Consider the following 16,330-nt stretch of genomic DNA (forward strand, 5'->3'; position numbering starts at 1 on the left):
CAGTAATGCTTTCATGACACTGACTCCAAGGTTGCTCATGTCAGTCAGTGGATGTCTATAAAATCTATCTTTTTCTTCTCTCGATCCTGGTTTTGAGCAGTCAAAAAAAAAACAAAAAAAAAAACACCAAACTTTCATTGAACACAAATTTGCAGTGGAATTCTGTTTAGCAGCCAGATTTAGAAAATGTTTTTCTTTAAAAAGCATTGCTGTTTTTCACATACATTATATTAGCAAACCACAATTTGTCATATATTGTGAAAGTGTAAGTATCATGATATGATGTCTTGCCCATATCGCCCAGCCCTAAGCTTTACAAAAAATAAAATAAAAATAATAATAATAAAAAAAAAATCACACACACGTGAAAACATTCTAGAAGCAGTTAAGACCAGGCTGAAGGGGAAAACGGAAGAGCTGAAAATCCAAAATAAATATATATATTTTTATATATATATTTTTTTATTATTGGTATGTACAATCTATCAGCTAAGCACAAAAAAAAAAATCAATGATTTGCTCTAATCTGAAACTACTGGACCAAAATCCAAACTTTCTTAATTATAAATATTAAGTGATACAGATAAAGAAGCAAATGCGAAGTTCACTGCATCACTCCAGGATTTCTTCTCATCGCTAGCTCATTATAGATATCTACATTTAAAAAAAATCTATACATGAGAATAGAATAAAATTTATAGCAATTTGTATAGCAAAAAAAAAAAACCAAACAAAAAAAAAGGAAATGTACATAATGTCATCACTACCTCAAACGCAATCAATCAGCCAAGACACGTTTCATCTCGTATATTCACTTCTTTAGTTTCACACTGGACCTCTGGGGGTTAATGGTGCTATCAAGTAATAAAAGTCCAAATCATTCAGAATCTGTTCTGTAAACATGTGCGTCAAACTACATCCAGTTCTTAATTAATGCAAAATATAACCATCAGGTTTTCATGAAAAAATTTTTTTTGTATGTAACATTCATAAACATTCCTACAATGTTGCTGCAACCTTTTTTTAGTTGCAGGGGATGTTAACCCAAACACTCTTAATGCTTTTCGGGAACAGAGTGAAACGTTCCGATAACGTTACAAGAAATGATTTTAAGATTGCAATAATGCAATCATTTTGTAATCCTACAGCATAACATTCTTAAAACCTGTAGAATAGCCTACTGAATGTTCCGTTAATGTCAGCGTATTATCCGTTAGCTAGATGATATGAATATAAATTTTGAAAAAATACAGACCATCACGTACTTTCACACAAAATCGTTTAGTCGAGTTAAAAATGTTTACAGAGTTATTAATCTGTGTTTATGGAAAATATTTTCGGTGAGACAAACTGTCCTTACTTGTTATCTACATTAGTCTTGTAACTCCGGGGGCAAAGCTAAACAAGTAAACAAACAAATAAACAAACAAAAAAACATGTCTTGGCTGATGGACTATATTTGGGAGTATAAGGGGGCGGGACTGTGTACATTTTATTCCTGGCTGAACTGTTCCTTTGACACACCGGGCAGAATAATATCAAATTTCGTGAATCGTTATTCTGCCCGCAAACCATTTAGATCTGTGCAGAGTTTTAATCTCTAACATTACTCTCACTTTAGAGAGAGAGAGAGAGAGAGAAAAAAGATGATAAAGGCAAAAATGGCTAAACGTTGAGCGCAGCCATGGTGTTTGTGTGGGGACTGTGGGAACAGTAGGGGAATACGAGAGTGTGTGTGGATTTGCTTCACTGAGAGAGAGAGAGAGAGAGAGAGAGAGAGAGAGAGAGAGAGAGAGCGAGAGAATACATTCACAGGATCCTGATGCCACCGTTTATAGGAGAGTCACGCTAAGTCACACTACGGTGAATGCGGTTTTATACATATACAACAAATGGACTTTGCCTTGTGTGTGTATGTGTGTGTGTATGTGTAGGATCCATAGATTTAAATCGGTGACACTCAAGGTCCAAAATATAAAATTTTGTGTGTGTGCGCGTGTATGTGTGTGTATGTGTGTGTGTGTGTGTGTGTGTGTGTGTGTGTGTGATCTCCCTCCAGCAGGGGGAAGTAGAGTTGTAGGGTTTTGGGGATGAGTAGGGACCCTCTGCAGGGCACAGACTCGCTCTTGGCCCATGCTGGTGGAAATCGCGCTTTGTCCACTCATGGTCAACAGTACTTCGGCTGAGAGAAATATCAAAAAGAGAAGCAAGGGTTAGTCCAGTGTTCAACTCCAGTAAATTAATGACTTCATGATTTGATTCATCGAAATACAGCTGTAATGAAAATGCTACACCCTTAGGCCAAAAAAAAGACATATATTTTACATAAACAGGCCACTGGGTGTGTTCGATTTCACAGACTCCTTCATTAACTATCTAAAGCAACAAAAATGTGTAGACTTTTTAACAGGATGACCGGTGTCAATTGTTATTATTTTGTTTAAAGATCTTTGCTATTTAGTACTGCTCTTCAGAAGCTACATGAAGATATTTACATGTTTCCAAGGAGACAAAATCATTCATTTTCCCCCATTTTAGAATAATAATGAAGACGTTAACAGTATGAAATAACACGTATGGAATTACGCAGCGACCAGAAAAACTGCTAAACCCTTTCTAACCTAAATTAAATTCAAATTCGTAACAGTAATCCTGATGAAGCTTTGAACACTCTCGGCATCTCCTTGACCGACTTCACCAAGGAGGCTTTTCTTAACGTTCCCCAAAGCAGAGCAGAGCCTCTCACTGCTTCTCCTAAACGACTACGCTCTAAACTCCCTGTTTTAAGTAAAAACGACTTATTAAACAAAAGATTTTGATTCTGAACGGAATTTATACATGGACATTTTGCAACATTTGTCTCAGAAACAAATTTAACCCTGTAAGCCTTTATCAAAACATCCTTGTCTGTAAGTTTTTAATGCGTGTTCACATTGAGTTTTCTTCATAACATACGTCGTCGATTTTCTCGATACGAGCCTGTTTTCATAAATTACACGAGAGTGGGATTAGATAATTGACTCATTAATATGTTCTCCAAGTGCCATTAAGGTCAGCGATGCACTACAGAGATGAGGGCACACACATCATGCAGGTGAACGGCGAACTTTAAAAGCACTTTCGGCACAATCTCGAACACCCGCAGTTAATTACGCGGTGGAGTGCCAAACTTTAGAAGGCCACCAAGAGATAATAAATAGAGGAGGTCATAACTCCTTGAAAGTACTAATGGCAAAAAGCTAAATTATTAAGAGCAGCTAGTTACAGTAAACACTGCCTGGGAATAAATCAGAAATCAGCAGACACTGAACACCAAGTGCACACGGCGGCCTGGTTAAATATTCATACAGCTTTATGAGGCTTAAGAGCTGCAGTCGGGGAAAAAAAAAACAAAACACACACATTTAAAAAAAACTTCACTGTTAGACGGAAGCTATGGTATGGTGCTAACTGTGGCATCGTACACTGCCGATATTAGATGAAACTGTTATGATTACGCACAAGATTACACCTGATGGAGCAGGCTGTTATCAGAAAACAGTCATCAGTTGGGTTGTGTGATGTTCCTGAAGGTGAATACTTTCCTATACCAGCATGTCTGGAAGCGTTCTGTTGCTCTTAAAATCACATCAAATTGAATTTAATCACATTTAACAGAATGCTTGTGAATCCCATTATCACTCATGCTTTAGAAGCTATAAACAGCGGTTCCCTTTTATCCTTTCTCGTAAAAATAAAACATAAAATGCAACAAAGACTTGCAAAAATGCGAAAAGTCTACACAGCCCTGTTAAAATGGCAGGTTTTTCTGATTAAAAAAAAAAAAAGAGAGAGAGAGAGAGAGAAAGAGAGAGAGAAAACAACTTTTCCGCATCCGATGGTGAAATTGCAACGTTTAAAAATGTAATGGAAAACAATCTGAAACGTTTTAGGGAAAAATAGGAAAATAAAAATAAAAATTGCAATAATCTTGTTGTGTAAGTGTGCACCCTTTTATAACTGGGGATGTGGCTGTGTTCAGAATTCAAAAGTGTTCAAAAGTAATTATCATACAGATGTCATCAAATGAAATTATTCTGATTAACCCCAAATAAAGACCAGCTGTTTCTGTAGGAGTGTCTTCACACCTTCTTGGTTTCATGCTGACAGACTCTTTACCAAAAAGACTGAGTGGTGTAATAAAATCAAAAGGTGCTTTGACGACGTATGAGTTTTTTAGGGGTGTATACACTCACGCAACTAGGATATTGTTAAGCCCCCCCCCGTCTTACCCTCACAATAAAGGTAAGAAAAGATTTATTTATACATCATTTATTTTAGTGTCATTCTTTTACTTTAAAAAAAAAACCCTGCCTTTTTACCTGGGGTGTGTAGACTTTTTTTTTTTATACCCATCGTTTAAGTTGAGCTGATGCCAGTTTAAGAGTTTTATGTGGAAAACTCCTGCTTTGTAAATCTTACCCGATAATAAAGCAACACTTCAACGTTTTCCAACATAATCTTAGTAGTGTATGTGATGCCACCATGGACAATCATTTTTGTCATTCCCTGTACTGAGAATAAAAAGACAGGAAAACCTCCTAAATGAACTCCAAACTCACTTATTATTCATTATAATTCATTCATTATAAGTTAAAGGGCAGACGGTGAATTCGGTCAAATTTGCAGGATGCTTTAACAAAGTCGGCATTCAAATGAATTTAAACTTCACATCTGTACAGATGAGAGAAATCTGTGGTTGTGTATTAACTGCATACTGTAATCATGTGGGACCGGTCCCGTACGGATACCACAAAACCTTTGCGAACGTTTAAGTACCCAGAACGTCTTCGCCATGTTGCTCCAGTGCTGCAAATTTGGAGAAAACAACATCATCCTAAGACCTCCATTGTTAGTGTGTAACAGTTATTGCTTTGAATTCATGTTATATTCACTTAAACACTTAACTGAACAACTGCTCTTACACTGTGTTTAATGTAAAATTGGCTTTCTGTCCTTTTCCCAGAAGACCTTTTTGTTGTGGTAATCACAAATATGCTACAGAAATGCTGGATAGAGATTAGATGGAAATACGCTGGAGTATTCCTTGAGTGTGAATTAAACAACAACGTGATATCGGTATAGACTCAGTACGTTTACATGGACAACAATAATCCCATATGAACCCGATTAAGACGATACTCTGATTAAGAAACTAGCATGTAAACCGAGATTATTGAGGACCTTAATCCGATTAAAGTCACACTCGAAGTAAACACGAATGGAATTAAGACGTGTGGAGGATTCCTGTTTTAGTCGCGTTATCGACGTGTATTACAGACGTGTACACAACTTAATCACACTATTAACGTCGTGTGGGAGTTTTCACCGCATTGTGCGACAGGACACGTACACACACACGGCAGCGCTCGACCGCTTGACGGTAAACAAGAGAGCACGGCTGCGTCCCAAACCGCGTACTTACCTGCTGTATAGTAGGAGAAATACATGTATATCGGCTACTATATAGACGGTAAGTACGCGGTTTGGGACGCAGCCCACAGCTTCAAACAGTCGTCTATTTACACGTACAGCACGACAAATAATTAACCGCACTTAAAGTTTTCGTGAAATTAAAAATGAAACACCCGAAACTGAATACGGGACCATAGCGAAGACCAACTATATGTCGATACGTGAAATTCCGGAGGGAACGTATGGGTCTGGAGGGGACGTAATGACGTGTGCTGTTATTCCATCTATGTTCTATAACACGTAAAACAGAAACATGAACGGAATATTGTAAAAGCAGCTCATATAAACACCTCAATCAGAATATTGTCTTACTCAGAATGAGGTCGGTAATTAGATTACTACTGTCCGTGTAAACACCTTAATCAGAATATTATCTTATTGAGAATAAGGTCAAAAATTTGATTACTGTTGTCCATGTAAACAGAGCCACTGATTTTTTTCTTTACGCAGAAAAAAAAAAAAATCTTTTTTGCGGGATACAACTCACAATCTGGAGTGACCCATAACCGTATGAAAACCGCTCACATTCCATGATACGAAGAGGGTGTGTGTGTGTGTGTGTTTCAGAGAGATTTTATGCGTATACAGCCATTGTTTATGATCAAAACTCAAACTGCAGTAAAAATAAATAAATAAATAAATAACTCTCGGTTCCATCACCATGTCAGATTGCAGTCCTACAGACTAATTAGAGTCAATAATTTATGAGCTCATCTTACAGAAACCGGGACACTTAGCATCTCAACGTAAGACATTCTAACCTGTAATGGCTTGCGTAAACAAAGGCGATTAGTAAATCTCAAACAGAGGCCTTTTACCAAACTCCTGTGTGTAACGGCATGCTTCGTTCAATAACGACGAGAAGTTTCAGAGCAGCTCTCTGGAGACGGACACTGAGCTCATACGGCTCACCTCTGTGTTACGCTGAAAAGTCAGTACATGACCGATAATATACGAAGAGCATCATTATCAGGGGTCAAGGTATTACCGTGGGTATTACCCATAACGCATTGCGCGCATACAGCCGGTTTAACACTGAAAAACCGTTGCACTTAGCAAGTCTAGAAATGTAATAAATATAACATTGAGTTGTGTGTAATGAGAAATTGTAACTAGCTAATAATATTAAGTCATGTGTTCAGCCGCACCGTGCCCTTTTACGGTGCTTTCACATCTATCAGTACGTGTGCCGAGCCTGAGTCACGGCGACATTTATTATTTTTTCGGCTTCTTCACACTGTGCATTATTACATGAACCAAAGAAAGAAAGAAAGAAAAAAAAGAGTACTAATCAACTGCTTCTGTTCACTGGTGAAATGGAAAAAGCAAAGCTGTCGTTCGATAAATTACTAGATAATTATAGAAATAAATGGGGTAAAACATTATGTGTGTTGCATGATCGAGCTTTTGATTTCTATTTGGCTCAAATATCTAGAACACATCCCGTTTCTAGGATACCCATACACGGCATGTTCGGTTCATTTCCTGCAGACTGCTCTTCTTTTAAGAAATCTGTCCATATTGTTTTGCACTACACACGCATCGTCACACGCTAACTATTAGGATAAAACAGACGCATATGTTATGCATACTGATGTTGACGTGCTGCTGACAGGTCAGCGAGGGGGGTCGAGGGGGAGGGAATTTTATATATATATATATATATATATATATATATATATATATATATATATATATATATATAATTATGTGTGTGTGTGTCTGTCTTAATATTTCTGTGTCTGTGTTATTATTCAATTCAATTCAATTCAATTTGACTTGTATGGCGCTTTTAACAATGGACATTGTCTCAAAGCAGCTTTATAGAAACATATAAACACAGGATATGGATTTTAGGTGTGTGAATTTATCCCTACTGAGCGAGCCGGTGGTGACGGTGGCGAGGAAAAACTCCTTAAGATGATATGAGGAAGAAACCTTGAGAGGAACCAGACTCGGAAGGGAACCCGTCCTCATCTGGGTCACAACGGATAGTGTGAAAGTGAAGGAAAGTGCATTATGGTTTTTATATGAAGTCTTTGTTAAACTAGTCCACTGTTGTATACACATTTGAGCATTTTAGAAATGTTGTCTGGCAACCACTCTGTTAGTATTTAGTCCCTCGCTGCTTTTAGTTTCAGGGAAGCTCACGTAAGCAAGATTAAAGGAAATATTCAGGGAGAGACGGTATATATTTTTTAATTAATCAGAGACTCTATAGGCCTGTCACGATAATTACGTTATGGACTTATCATACGATATACGCAGACTTGGCCTGGATTGTTTTTGCTGACCTCGATGTTCCATTGTGTTTACATGCGTGTTTGTTTAAACAGGAACGAATGCCACAGACATTTTAGCCGTCCCGTTGGGAATACGCTGTTTCAGTAAGAAAACACTAAAACACTGCGAATGAATAACTAAAGCATAAAGAACTCACAATATTCTATTATAGTAGTGTAGTCAATGTTATTATTTCACGTTTTTGTTGATACATGTTTAAGTTAATAGATAAAATGTGTCAGTATTTGGTTTAATTTGGCATTTTCTCGTCAATTACAATGCTGTTGACTCGTACTCGATACCATTTTAGTCGGGGGCAGTAGTGGCTTGGCGGTTAAGGCTCTGGGTTACTGAGCCCCAGCACTGCCAGATCAGGGGTTCAGGCCCTAGCACAGGCCCCAGCACTGCCAGGATCTGGGTTACAGATCAGGAGGTAAAGCCCCAGCACCACCAGGTCAGCGGTTCAGGCCCCAGCACTGCCAGTTACTGATCGGAAGGTCGGGGGTTCAGGCCCCAGCACTGCCAGGCTTTGGGTGACTGATCAGAAGGTCAGGGGTTCAGGCCCCAGCACTGCCAGTTACTGATCGGAAGGTCAGGGGTTCAGGCCGCAGCACTGCCAGGCTTTGGGTGACTGATCAGAAGGTCAGGGGTTCAGGCCCCAGCACTGCCAGTTACTGATCGGAAGGTCAGGGGTTCAGGCCCCAGCACTGCCAGTTACTGATCGGAAGGTCAGGGGTTCAGGCCCCAGCACTGCCAGTTACTGATCGGAAGGTCAGGGGTTCAGGCCCCAGCACTGCCAGGCTTTGGGTGACTGATCAGAAGGTCAGGGGTTCAGGCCCCAGCACTGCCAAGCTGCCACTGCCACTGAGCAAGGCCCTTAACCCTCTCTGCTCCAGGGACCCAGTATCATGGCTGACCCTGCACTCTGACCCCAACCTCCTAACATGCTGGGATATGCGAAGAAAAGAATTTCACTGTGCTGTAATATATGAGACCAATAAAGACTCATTATCGTTATGACGAATAATCGACTAAATTTAAAGGACATTTTCATGCGAAGATGAAAAAAAGCGTCTGAATATTCTTAAATTTGAAAAAGTCACTGCTCTTTGAAAGGGTGTACTTGCATTATTCCTGTGCTATTATATTCTCAAAATGACAATAATATCGTTTATCGCAATTATTTCAAGGACAATATATCGTCCAACAAAAGTGGTTATCATGACAGACCTAAGAGCCTCAAAAAGCTAGACTGGACAAAGCTCAAGAGACAAACTGGGGAAAACATCTGTGACTCTTTACCTTCCGCTACAAACTAAAGTGTATGTGTAATGTGTTTGTGTATATGCGTGTGTGCGTGTGTGTGTGTGTGTGTGTCTAACCTGCTCCGTGCCCATCTGGCCCATGCTGCTCATGTTGTTGGTGTTGGGAGTCATGGGCACGTTCATGCTCATGCCGTTACTGTTATACACACCGCTGCTGGCTTGCTGAGTGTACATGCTGTGGAAAGAGGAGCAGGAAAACAACACCGGTCACACAAAGTAATATTCAAGATTCTGCCATGATTGACCACGTCAACTGCTTTGTACAAAAGGGCAGCTTTCCCACACGCATAATCTCTTCTATCGAAGCATGTGTTCGGATTTGATCGAAAATGGACCATAAGCTTTTGCACAAGACCTGTAGAGTCGATGCCAGCCCGAGTGCGCAAAAGGGAACACACCAAATACTAAGAAACGCTGGGATTCATGTAAATACGAATTTCTACTTTTCACTCAAACTGTTGTCAAGAATATCATTCGTAATGAAAATAATTGCATCAAATTAAAAAAAGAACGCAGCACTTTCACCATAGCTCGAACGATTACTTACTGATACTGTTAACGCTTATGTTTTAATTCGTTTATATTAACCAAAAATCGAATATTGAATAGCACACACGCGTCACACGTGCGCCCGCTTTACGCACAGATTTATCTGATCTTCATTAGAAAAAAGATCAATCAAAACACCGATTAAACGTTATTAACATTACACAGTTAGAGAAATTCAAATGATCATAAGGGTTCTCATACAAAGTGTGAGCGTTTGTGTGTGTGTGTGTGTGTGTGTGTGTGTGCGTGTGTCCACCTGTTGGTGTTCATATTGCCCTGCGTCCAGCCGTTCATCTCTGGAGACGACTGAAATGTGACATTACCCTGTTGCATCATGGGGCTTTGGGCGTGACTCATTCTAGGGGACACGAGGGGACTCTGAGGGGTCGTCGCACCTCCGAACCCACCGTCAGGCTGCTGAGTTATTCCTAACACACACACACACACGTAACACGTCTGATTAGTTGATCTCCACAAAAGAGATTAGAAATCATTTTATGTCTGCTTTCATTTTAGTTCCAATGTTTCTAGTTTTAGTGTGAATGTGATGTTTTTTTTTAATTTTATTTAATTTCTGTTATACTTAAATGCACATATTTTTGTTTGAACTATATTACTGTTGATAAGGCATGACTAAATTTCCAGTTTGACACACATGCTACCCTTCACAGATACATCAATACTTATCTCTAAATATGTTTAGAGTGTCATTTTATATTGTTTTGATGTTTTACAGGAAGATTCAGTCTACGACTCACTTTTAGAATCGTAAAATAATTCAAATATACCGCTCAAGCCGGCTAGCTTTATACCATATCTTTTACAGTGCAGATTTCTCTGACTCTTCTGCCCTCTAGTGGGCACCACTATTATTTTCTTGAGGAAGAAATTCAATGCATAACCAATGGATAACTGAAAACACTAATTAAAATGTGAGTGCGGATATATGCAGCCAATTAAAGGGCAACTGTCCAGATTATGGGTGGTATAATGCTGTAATCTGCTGGTTTAAAAAAAAAAAAAAATCATGTGACACCAGTCTACGGAATATGAAAGAACGTAATTACAATGGCTGCTACAGTAGCTGGCTATGAAAGATGGACAAAAGGACGTTAGCATATGTTAGTCAGAAAACACGTAAGCAAGTCTGATCTCATTTTGTCTGTTTGCACAGAATGCTAAACTACTGGCTTTAAGCTTCTCTTCATTATCTATGATAGTCTCATAGCTCCAGTGCACACCTTCAGACACCAAAACATGTCTTGCGGATTTTGCGGTCTAGACATTCAAAACGTGTGTCAATTTTGTTTTTGCCTCTCTTCAAATTTACATTATACAGTGCCTTGTGAAAGTGTTCACTCCCCGCTTGGCGTTTTAGCTGTTTCGTTGCATTACAACCTTGAATTAAAATGGATTTTGGGGGGTTTGTACCATTTGATATACAGTGCCCTCCACTAATATTGGCACTCTTGGTAAAGATGAGCAAAGAAGGCTGTGAAAAATGGTCTTAATTGTTTAACCTTTTGATCTTTTGTTCATAAAATGTACAAAAAATCCCTTTAAAGGTGCAAAATATGATTTATTGTGACAGAAACAATAAATATCTATTAGCTTAGCACATGTAACCACCGGGATTTTCGCCCATTCTTCACGGCAAATCTGCTCCAGCTACTTCAAGTTAGATGGGTTGTGTTGGTGTACAGCAATCTTCAAGTCATGTCACAGATTTTCAATTTTCTTGCGGTCTGCGCTTTGTCTAAGCCATTCTGAGATGTTGAAATGTTTCCCTTTAAACCACTCCAGTGTAGCTTTCACAGTATGTTTAGGGTCATTGTCCTGTTGGAAGGCAAACCTCTGTCCCAGTCTCAAATCTCTGGCAGTCTGAAACAGGCTTTCCTCAAGAATGGCCCTGTATTTAATGCCATCCACGTTTCCTTCAAGCCTGATCAGTGTTCCAGTCCCTGCCGATGAAAAGCATCCCCACAGCATGACGCTGCCACCACCAGGCTTCACTGTGGGAATGATGTTCTCAGGGTGATGAGAAGTGTTGGGTTTGCACCACACATTTTTCCATGATGGCCAAAAAGTTCAATTTTAGTCTCATCTGACCAGAGAGTCATCTTTGCAGCTCCTTCACTGTTAACTTTGGTGTCTTTGTTGAATATCTGATTAATGCCCTCCTTGCCAGGTCTGTGAGTTTCGGTGGGCGGCGTTCTCTTGTCAGGTTTGTGGTGGTGCCGTATTCTTTCCATTTTGCTGTAATGGATTTAATGGTGCTCGGTGGGACGCTTGGGATATTTTTTTATAACCCAACCCTGATCTATATTTCTCCACAACTACTTGGAGTGCTCCTTGGGCTTCATGTTGCTTGCTTAGTGGTGTTGCAAACAAGGGTGTATTTATACTGAGATCATGTGACAGATCATGTGACACTTTGATTGCACACAGGTGGACCTTAATCAAATAATTATCTGACGTCTGAAGTTAACTGGTAGGACCAGATCTTATTTATGGGTTTCATAGCAAAGGGGGAGAATTCATATGCAATTATAACTTTTAAACAAGGTATTTTTTTCATTCCACTTCTACAGTCTGGACTATTTTTTTTTAGATCCATTACATAAAATCCAAATTAAAAATTCATTTTAATTTCAGGTTGTAATGCAAAAAAAAACAAAACAGGAAAAACACAAAGGGGAGGTTTGGGGGTGATACTTTCGCAAGGCACTGTATATGAAGATTTAACATCCACGTGTGATTTTATTAATTAGAAGTATCAATGGGTTACAGAAAAGCACTACATAAATAAAATGTATTATAATAATTATTATATTATTATAATGATGATAGTGGCAAGCCTGTACCGTAGTTGGGTGCATAGGGGAAGTGTGTAGGGTTGGCATGGGCAATCTGGGCACCGCCCATGGTGCCGGCAGCCATATTGGATGGCACGTTGAGGCCCTGAGGTCGCATGCCCATGCTGCGCTGCCTCTGACGCAAATGATTATTGAGCAGCTCCCTCTGACGCTGCGCAAGCATCTGAGCGTTAATGGTCCCCTGGGAGAGGAAAATAAAATAAAATAAAATAAAATACACACAAAACATTTGTCTGACAATACGTCACTGCATGCTTCTGTTTTCCGATCTCTGCTTTGTCACTTTGTTATTACGAACCTGATTCGGAACATTAGGTCTTAGAGGTAGGTTCATGCTTGACACTCCAGTCATCTGATTCATCATAGGCTGGCGATTCTGCAGAGAAATACAGACAGAGAGAGAAATCTATAATAGCACTGAACTACAACGAATTGATGTTCTAAACAAACAAACAAACAAATAAAAAGTGACCTACATGGCAGGTGGACCTGATTAAAAAAAAAATCTGATTAATGTTCAAATATCCAGGTTTTAATTCATTTTCATGCACAATATGGAGACTTACATTTTATTATTATTATTTTTTTTTATAAATCATTTAACATTACACAGAGCTTAAAAATGAATAAAATCAAATAAACAAACAGTGAAATAAGGAATTAAGGTCAAGCTGCAGTTCCTTAATCATCCAGCAGAAAGCAGTATAGTCTGCATCCGTAAAATAGAAGGGTACTAAAATCACTGTGGAATTTATTTGTGTGCGTGTGTGCATATTATATATATATATATATATATATATATATATATATATATATATATATATATATATATAGTGATTATGTATAAATGAATTAATTTCAATATTTTTTTGTGAACAGAATGTCAATATGATTGCGTACGCTGATTTATGGCTGTCAGTGTCCTTTACCTGCTGTGCTTGTAGTCGGTGCTGCAGCTGCAGCCTGAGTGCATTAGGTTGATTTGGGACGCTCCCGGGTGGCCGGAGAACTGGTCTGGGCTGCATGCGGATCATGGGAAATCCTGGCCTTTGCCCTACAGCTCCCCCAATGCCATGGTAACCAGGGTCCTGCATCGTAGCGAAGCCTCCTGGTGTGTTATGGGACGGTGGAGCAGCGTACTGCTGCTGAGGGTAAATGGGCTTCTGGTCCATCAGCAGGCTTTGATCCTGACCTGGGAACAGCTCAGGGTCTAATGACGGCGCCTGGGAGAAAAAAACGCACACAACACACAGTCATCAACAATAAACCAGTACAGGAACAAGGGCAGATTTGACATTATGTTCCAGAAGTTGATACTGTACTGATCAGGAACAGCAGGAGAAAGGGCAAGAAGAAGTGTATGAAGAAAAGCAGGGGCAAACACAGCGAGAATAAGAGGAGTAGGAAGAGAAAGAGGAAGAGCAGTGAGAGCAGAACAAAGAGCAAAGGAAAGGAGACAGGAAAGGAGACAGTGTAGGAGGAAATGGGGAGAACTGGGGAAACTTAGGAGAAAGCAGATGGAACAGCAGGAGAAAGAGCGAGAGGAAGAACAGCAGGAGAAAGAGCGAGAGGAAGAACAGCAGGAGAAAGAGTGAGAGGAAGAACAGCAGGAGAAAGAGCGAGAGGAAGAGCAGGAAGAACAGCAGGGGAAAGAGTGAGAGGAAGAGCAGGAAGAACAGCAGGAGAAAGAGTGAGAGGAAGAGCAGGAAGAACAGCAGGAGAAAGAGTGAGAGAAAGAACAGCAGGAGAAAGAGCGAGAGGAAGAGCAGCAGGAGAAAGAGCGAGAGGAAGAACAGCAGGAGAAAGAGCGAGAGGAAGAACAGGAAGAACAGCAGGAGAAAGAGCGAGAGGAAGAACAGGAAGAACAGCAGGAGAAAGAGCGAGAGGAAGAGCAGGAAGAACAGCAGGGGAAAGAGTGAGAGGAAGAGCAGGAAGAACAGCAGGGGAAAGAGTGAGAGGAAGAGCAGGAAGAACAGCAGGAGAAAGAGTGAGAGGAAGAACAGCAGGAGAAAGAGCGAGAGGAAGAGCAGCAGGAGAAAGAGCGAGAGGAAGAACAGCAGGAGAAAGAGCGAGAGGAAGAGCAGGAAGAACAGCAGGAGAAAGAGCGAGAGGAAGAACAGCAGGAGAAAGAGCGAGAGGAAGAACAGCAGGAGAAAGAGCGAGAGGAAGAGCAGGAAGAACAGCAGGAGAAAGAGCGAGAGGAAGAACAGCAGGAGAAAGAGCGAGAGGAAGAGCAGGAAGAACAGCAGGAGAAAGAGCGAGAGGAAGAACAGCAGGAGAAAGAGCGAGAGGAAGAGCAGGAAGAACAGCAGGAGAAAGAGCGAGAGGAAGAACAGCAGGAGAAAGAGCGAGAGGAAGAGCAGGAAGAACAGCAGGAGAAAGAGCAAGAGGAAGAGCAGGAAGAATAGGTAAGAGTAAACAGGATATGTAGGAGGAAGTGTTACCTGTCCCACGAGTGCTGGAATGCCCAGAGCTCGATCGATCTCCTCCAGACCATCAAAGTCTTTGAGGGCAGTGTAGAGCTGATTAAGTAAAGCACCTTCATCAGCAGGTCCTTCAGCTGCACACAGCACATCATCCTGTGGTGCACCATATACAGACCTGACACACATGCACGCACGCACATGAACACACACACACGAACACACACACACACACACACAACTATATATGAACTGACCTAAAACATGCATGCGCAATAAGAAATGTATCAACTAACATTTTATCACGGTTTACGTTACTGTCTAACATACACACCCCGTCAAAATATGGCCTGAATAAAGCAATATTTACCCACGGAGCCTTTTCCTGTGTAGTTAGGATGTCAGTGTCATGCGAATACATTATACAGCATAACCAATCATCGGGCAATGCACCCAATTTTCCATGTCTGTGTGTGTTTGTGTGTGTTACCTGTTTGGATCTCCAAATGCCACCTGCTCAATGGGCATCATGCTGTCAGGCCACGGAGCTGTCTGATTGGGTGGAGCTGTCTGATTGGGTGGAGCCTGTTGCTGTGGAAATGTAGGGCCTGCCAGACTCATGTCCATTTCCACAGACTGGGCTGTAAGAGGAACATCCGAGAGAGATTTATACATATATAGACACACACACACACACACACACGGGAAAACAGATGGACATACGAGTTTTAAGTCCTTGATTAGACGTAATCTGTGGTTTTTCCAGACACTGAGTATATGTATATCTGTAGTAAATGCATACCATTGGGCATCATCTGGCCCTGCAGCATGGGCCTGGCTCCTGATTGGTTGCTGGGTCTGACTGGCATGTTTGTGTTTTGCACCATGCGTCCCTGCAGCGCCCCCTGAGGGGAGGGACAGCTCACACCCTGAGATGCCCAAACATCTGCGAGAGAGAGAGAGAGAGAGAGAGAGAGAGAGAGAGAGAGAGAGAGATATGTGATTTCTGTGATGATCCCAGGCCAAATTGCTTAATTTATAGACTCTTTCAGCTGCATCAGCTCCAGCTCCAGGAATCACACCTGTAGATACAATAATAGTCTTTCTCCGTTGTTATTAAGCGTCATGGACACCTTTGCTGAAAACTGCTTACCTGCCATGTTGGCCTGGTTGGTCATGATGCCCTGATTTCCCATCATGCCTTGCTGCTGCTGCTGCTGCTGGATGAGAGAATATGGAGTGGTGTTCCTCATAATTGGATACTGACCCGGCGAGCCTTTAGCTGAGACATTCATGTCCAAAGACATGCTTCGCATGGGAGGAACCCGACCTGGAGGCCTCGGACCACTGAAATCTAAAC

The 16,330-nt window shown here is 40.7% G+C and overlaps 1 protein-coding gene across 3 annotated transcripts in view; it reads right to left on the reverse strand.

The window, feature by feature from the left end:
- Positions 1–439: 439 nt before the first annotated feature.
- ncoa2 (nuclear receptor coactivator 2) overlaps positions 440–16,330 on the reverse strand; it is a 71,937-nt gene continuing 56,046 nt past the window's right edge. For all 3 annotated transcript variants that reach the window (XM_053611138.1, XM_053611140.1, XM_053611139.1), the window contains 10 exons: positions 16,124–16,324; positions 15,773–15,916; positions 15,461–15,611; positions 14,992–15,148; positions 13,477–13,770; positions 12,846–12,923; positions 12,536–12,728; positions 9,928–10,099; positions 9,180–9,297; positions 440–2,182 (listed from right to left, as the gene is read on the reverse strand). In XM_053611138.1, coding sequence (XP_053467113.1) covers positions 2,168–2,182; positions 9,180–9,297; positions 9,928–10,099; positions 12,536–12,728; positions 12,846–12,923; positions 13,477–13,770; positions 14,992–15,148; positions 15,461–15,611; positions 15,773–15,916; positions 16,124–16,324 — 1,523 coding nt within the window. In that variant the 3' untranslated portion in view covers positions 440–2,167. The remainder of the gene's footprint in view (positions 2,183–9,179; positions 9,298–9,927; positions 10,100–12,535; positions 12,729–12,845; positions 12,924–13,476; positions 13,771–14,991; positions 15,149–15,460; positions 15,612–15,772; positions 15,917–16,123; positions 16,325–16,330) is intronic.

The sequence above is a fragment of the Ictalurus furcatus genome, chromosome 23, assembly GCF_023375685.1.
Source record: "Ictalurus furcatus strain D&B chromosome 23, Billie_1.0, whole genome shotgun sequence".
In the NCBI taxonomy this organism is placed as follows: Eukaryota; Metazoa; Chordata; class Actinopteri; order Siluriformes; family Ictaluridae; genus Ictalurus; species Ictalurus furcatus.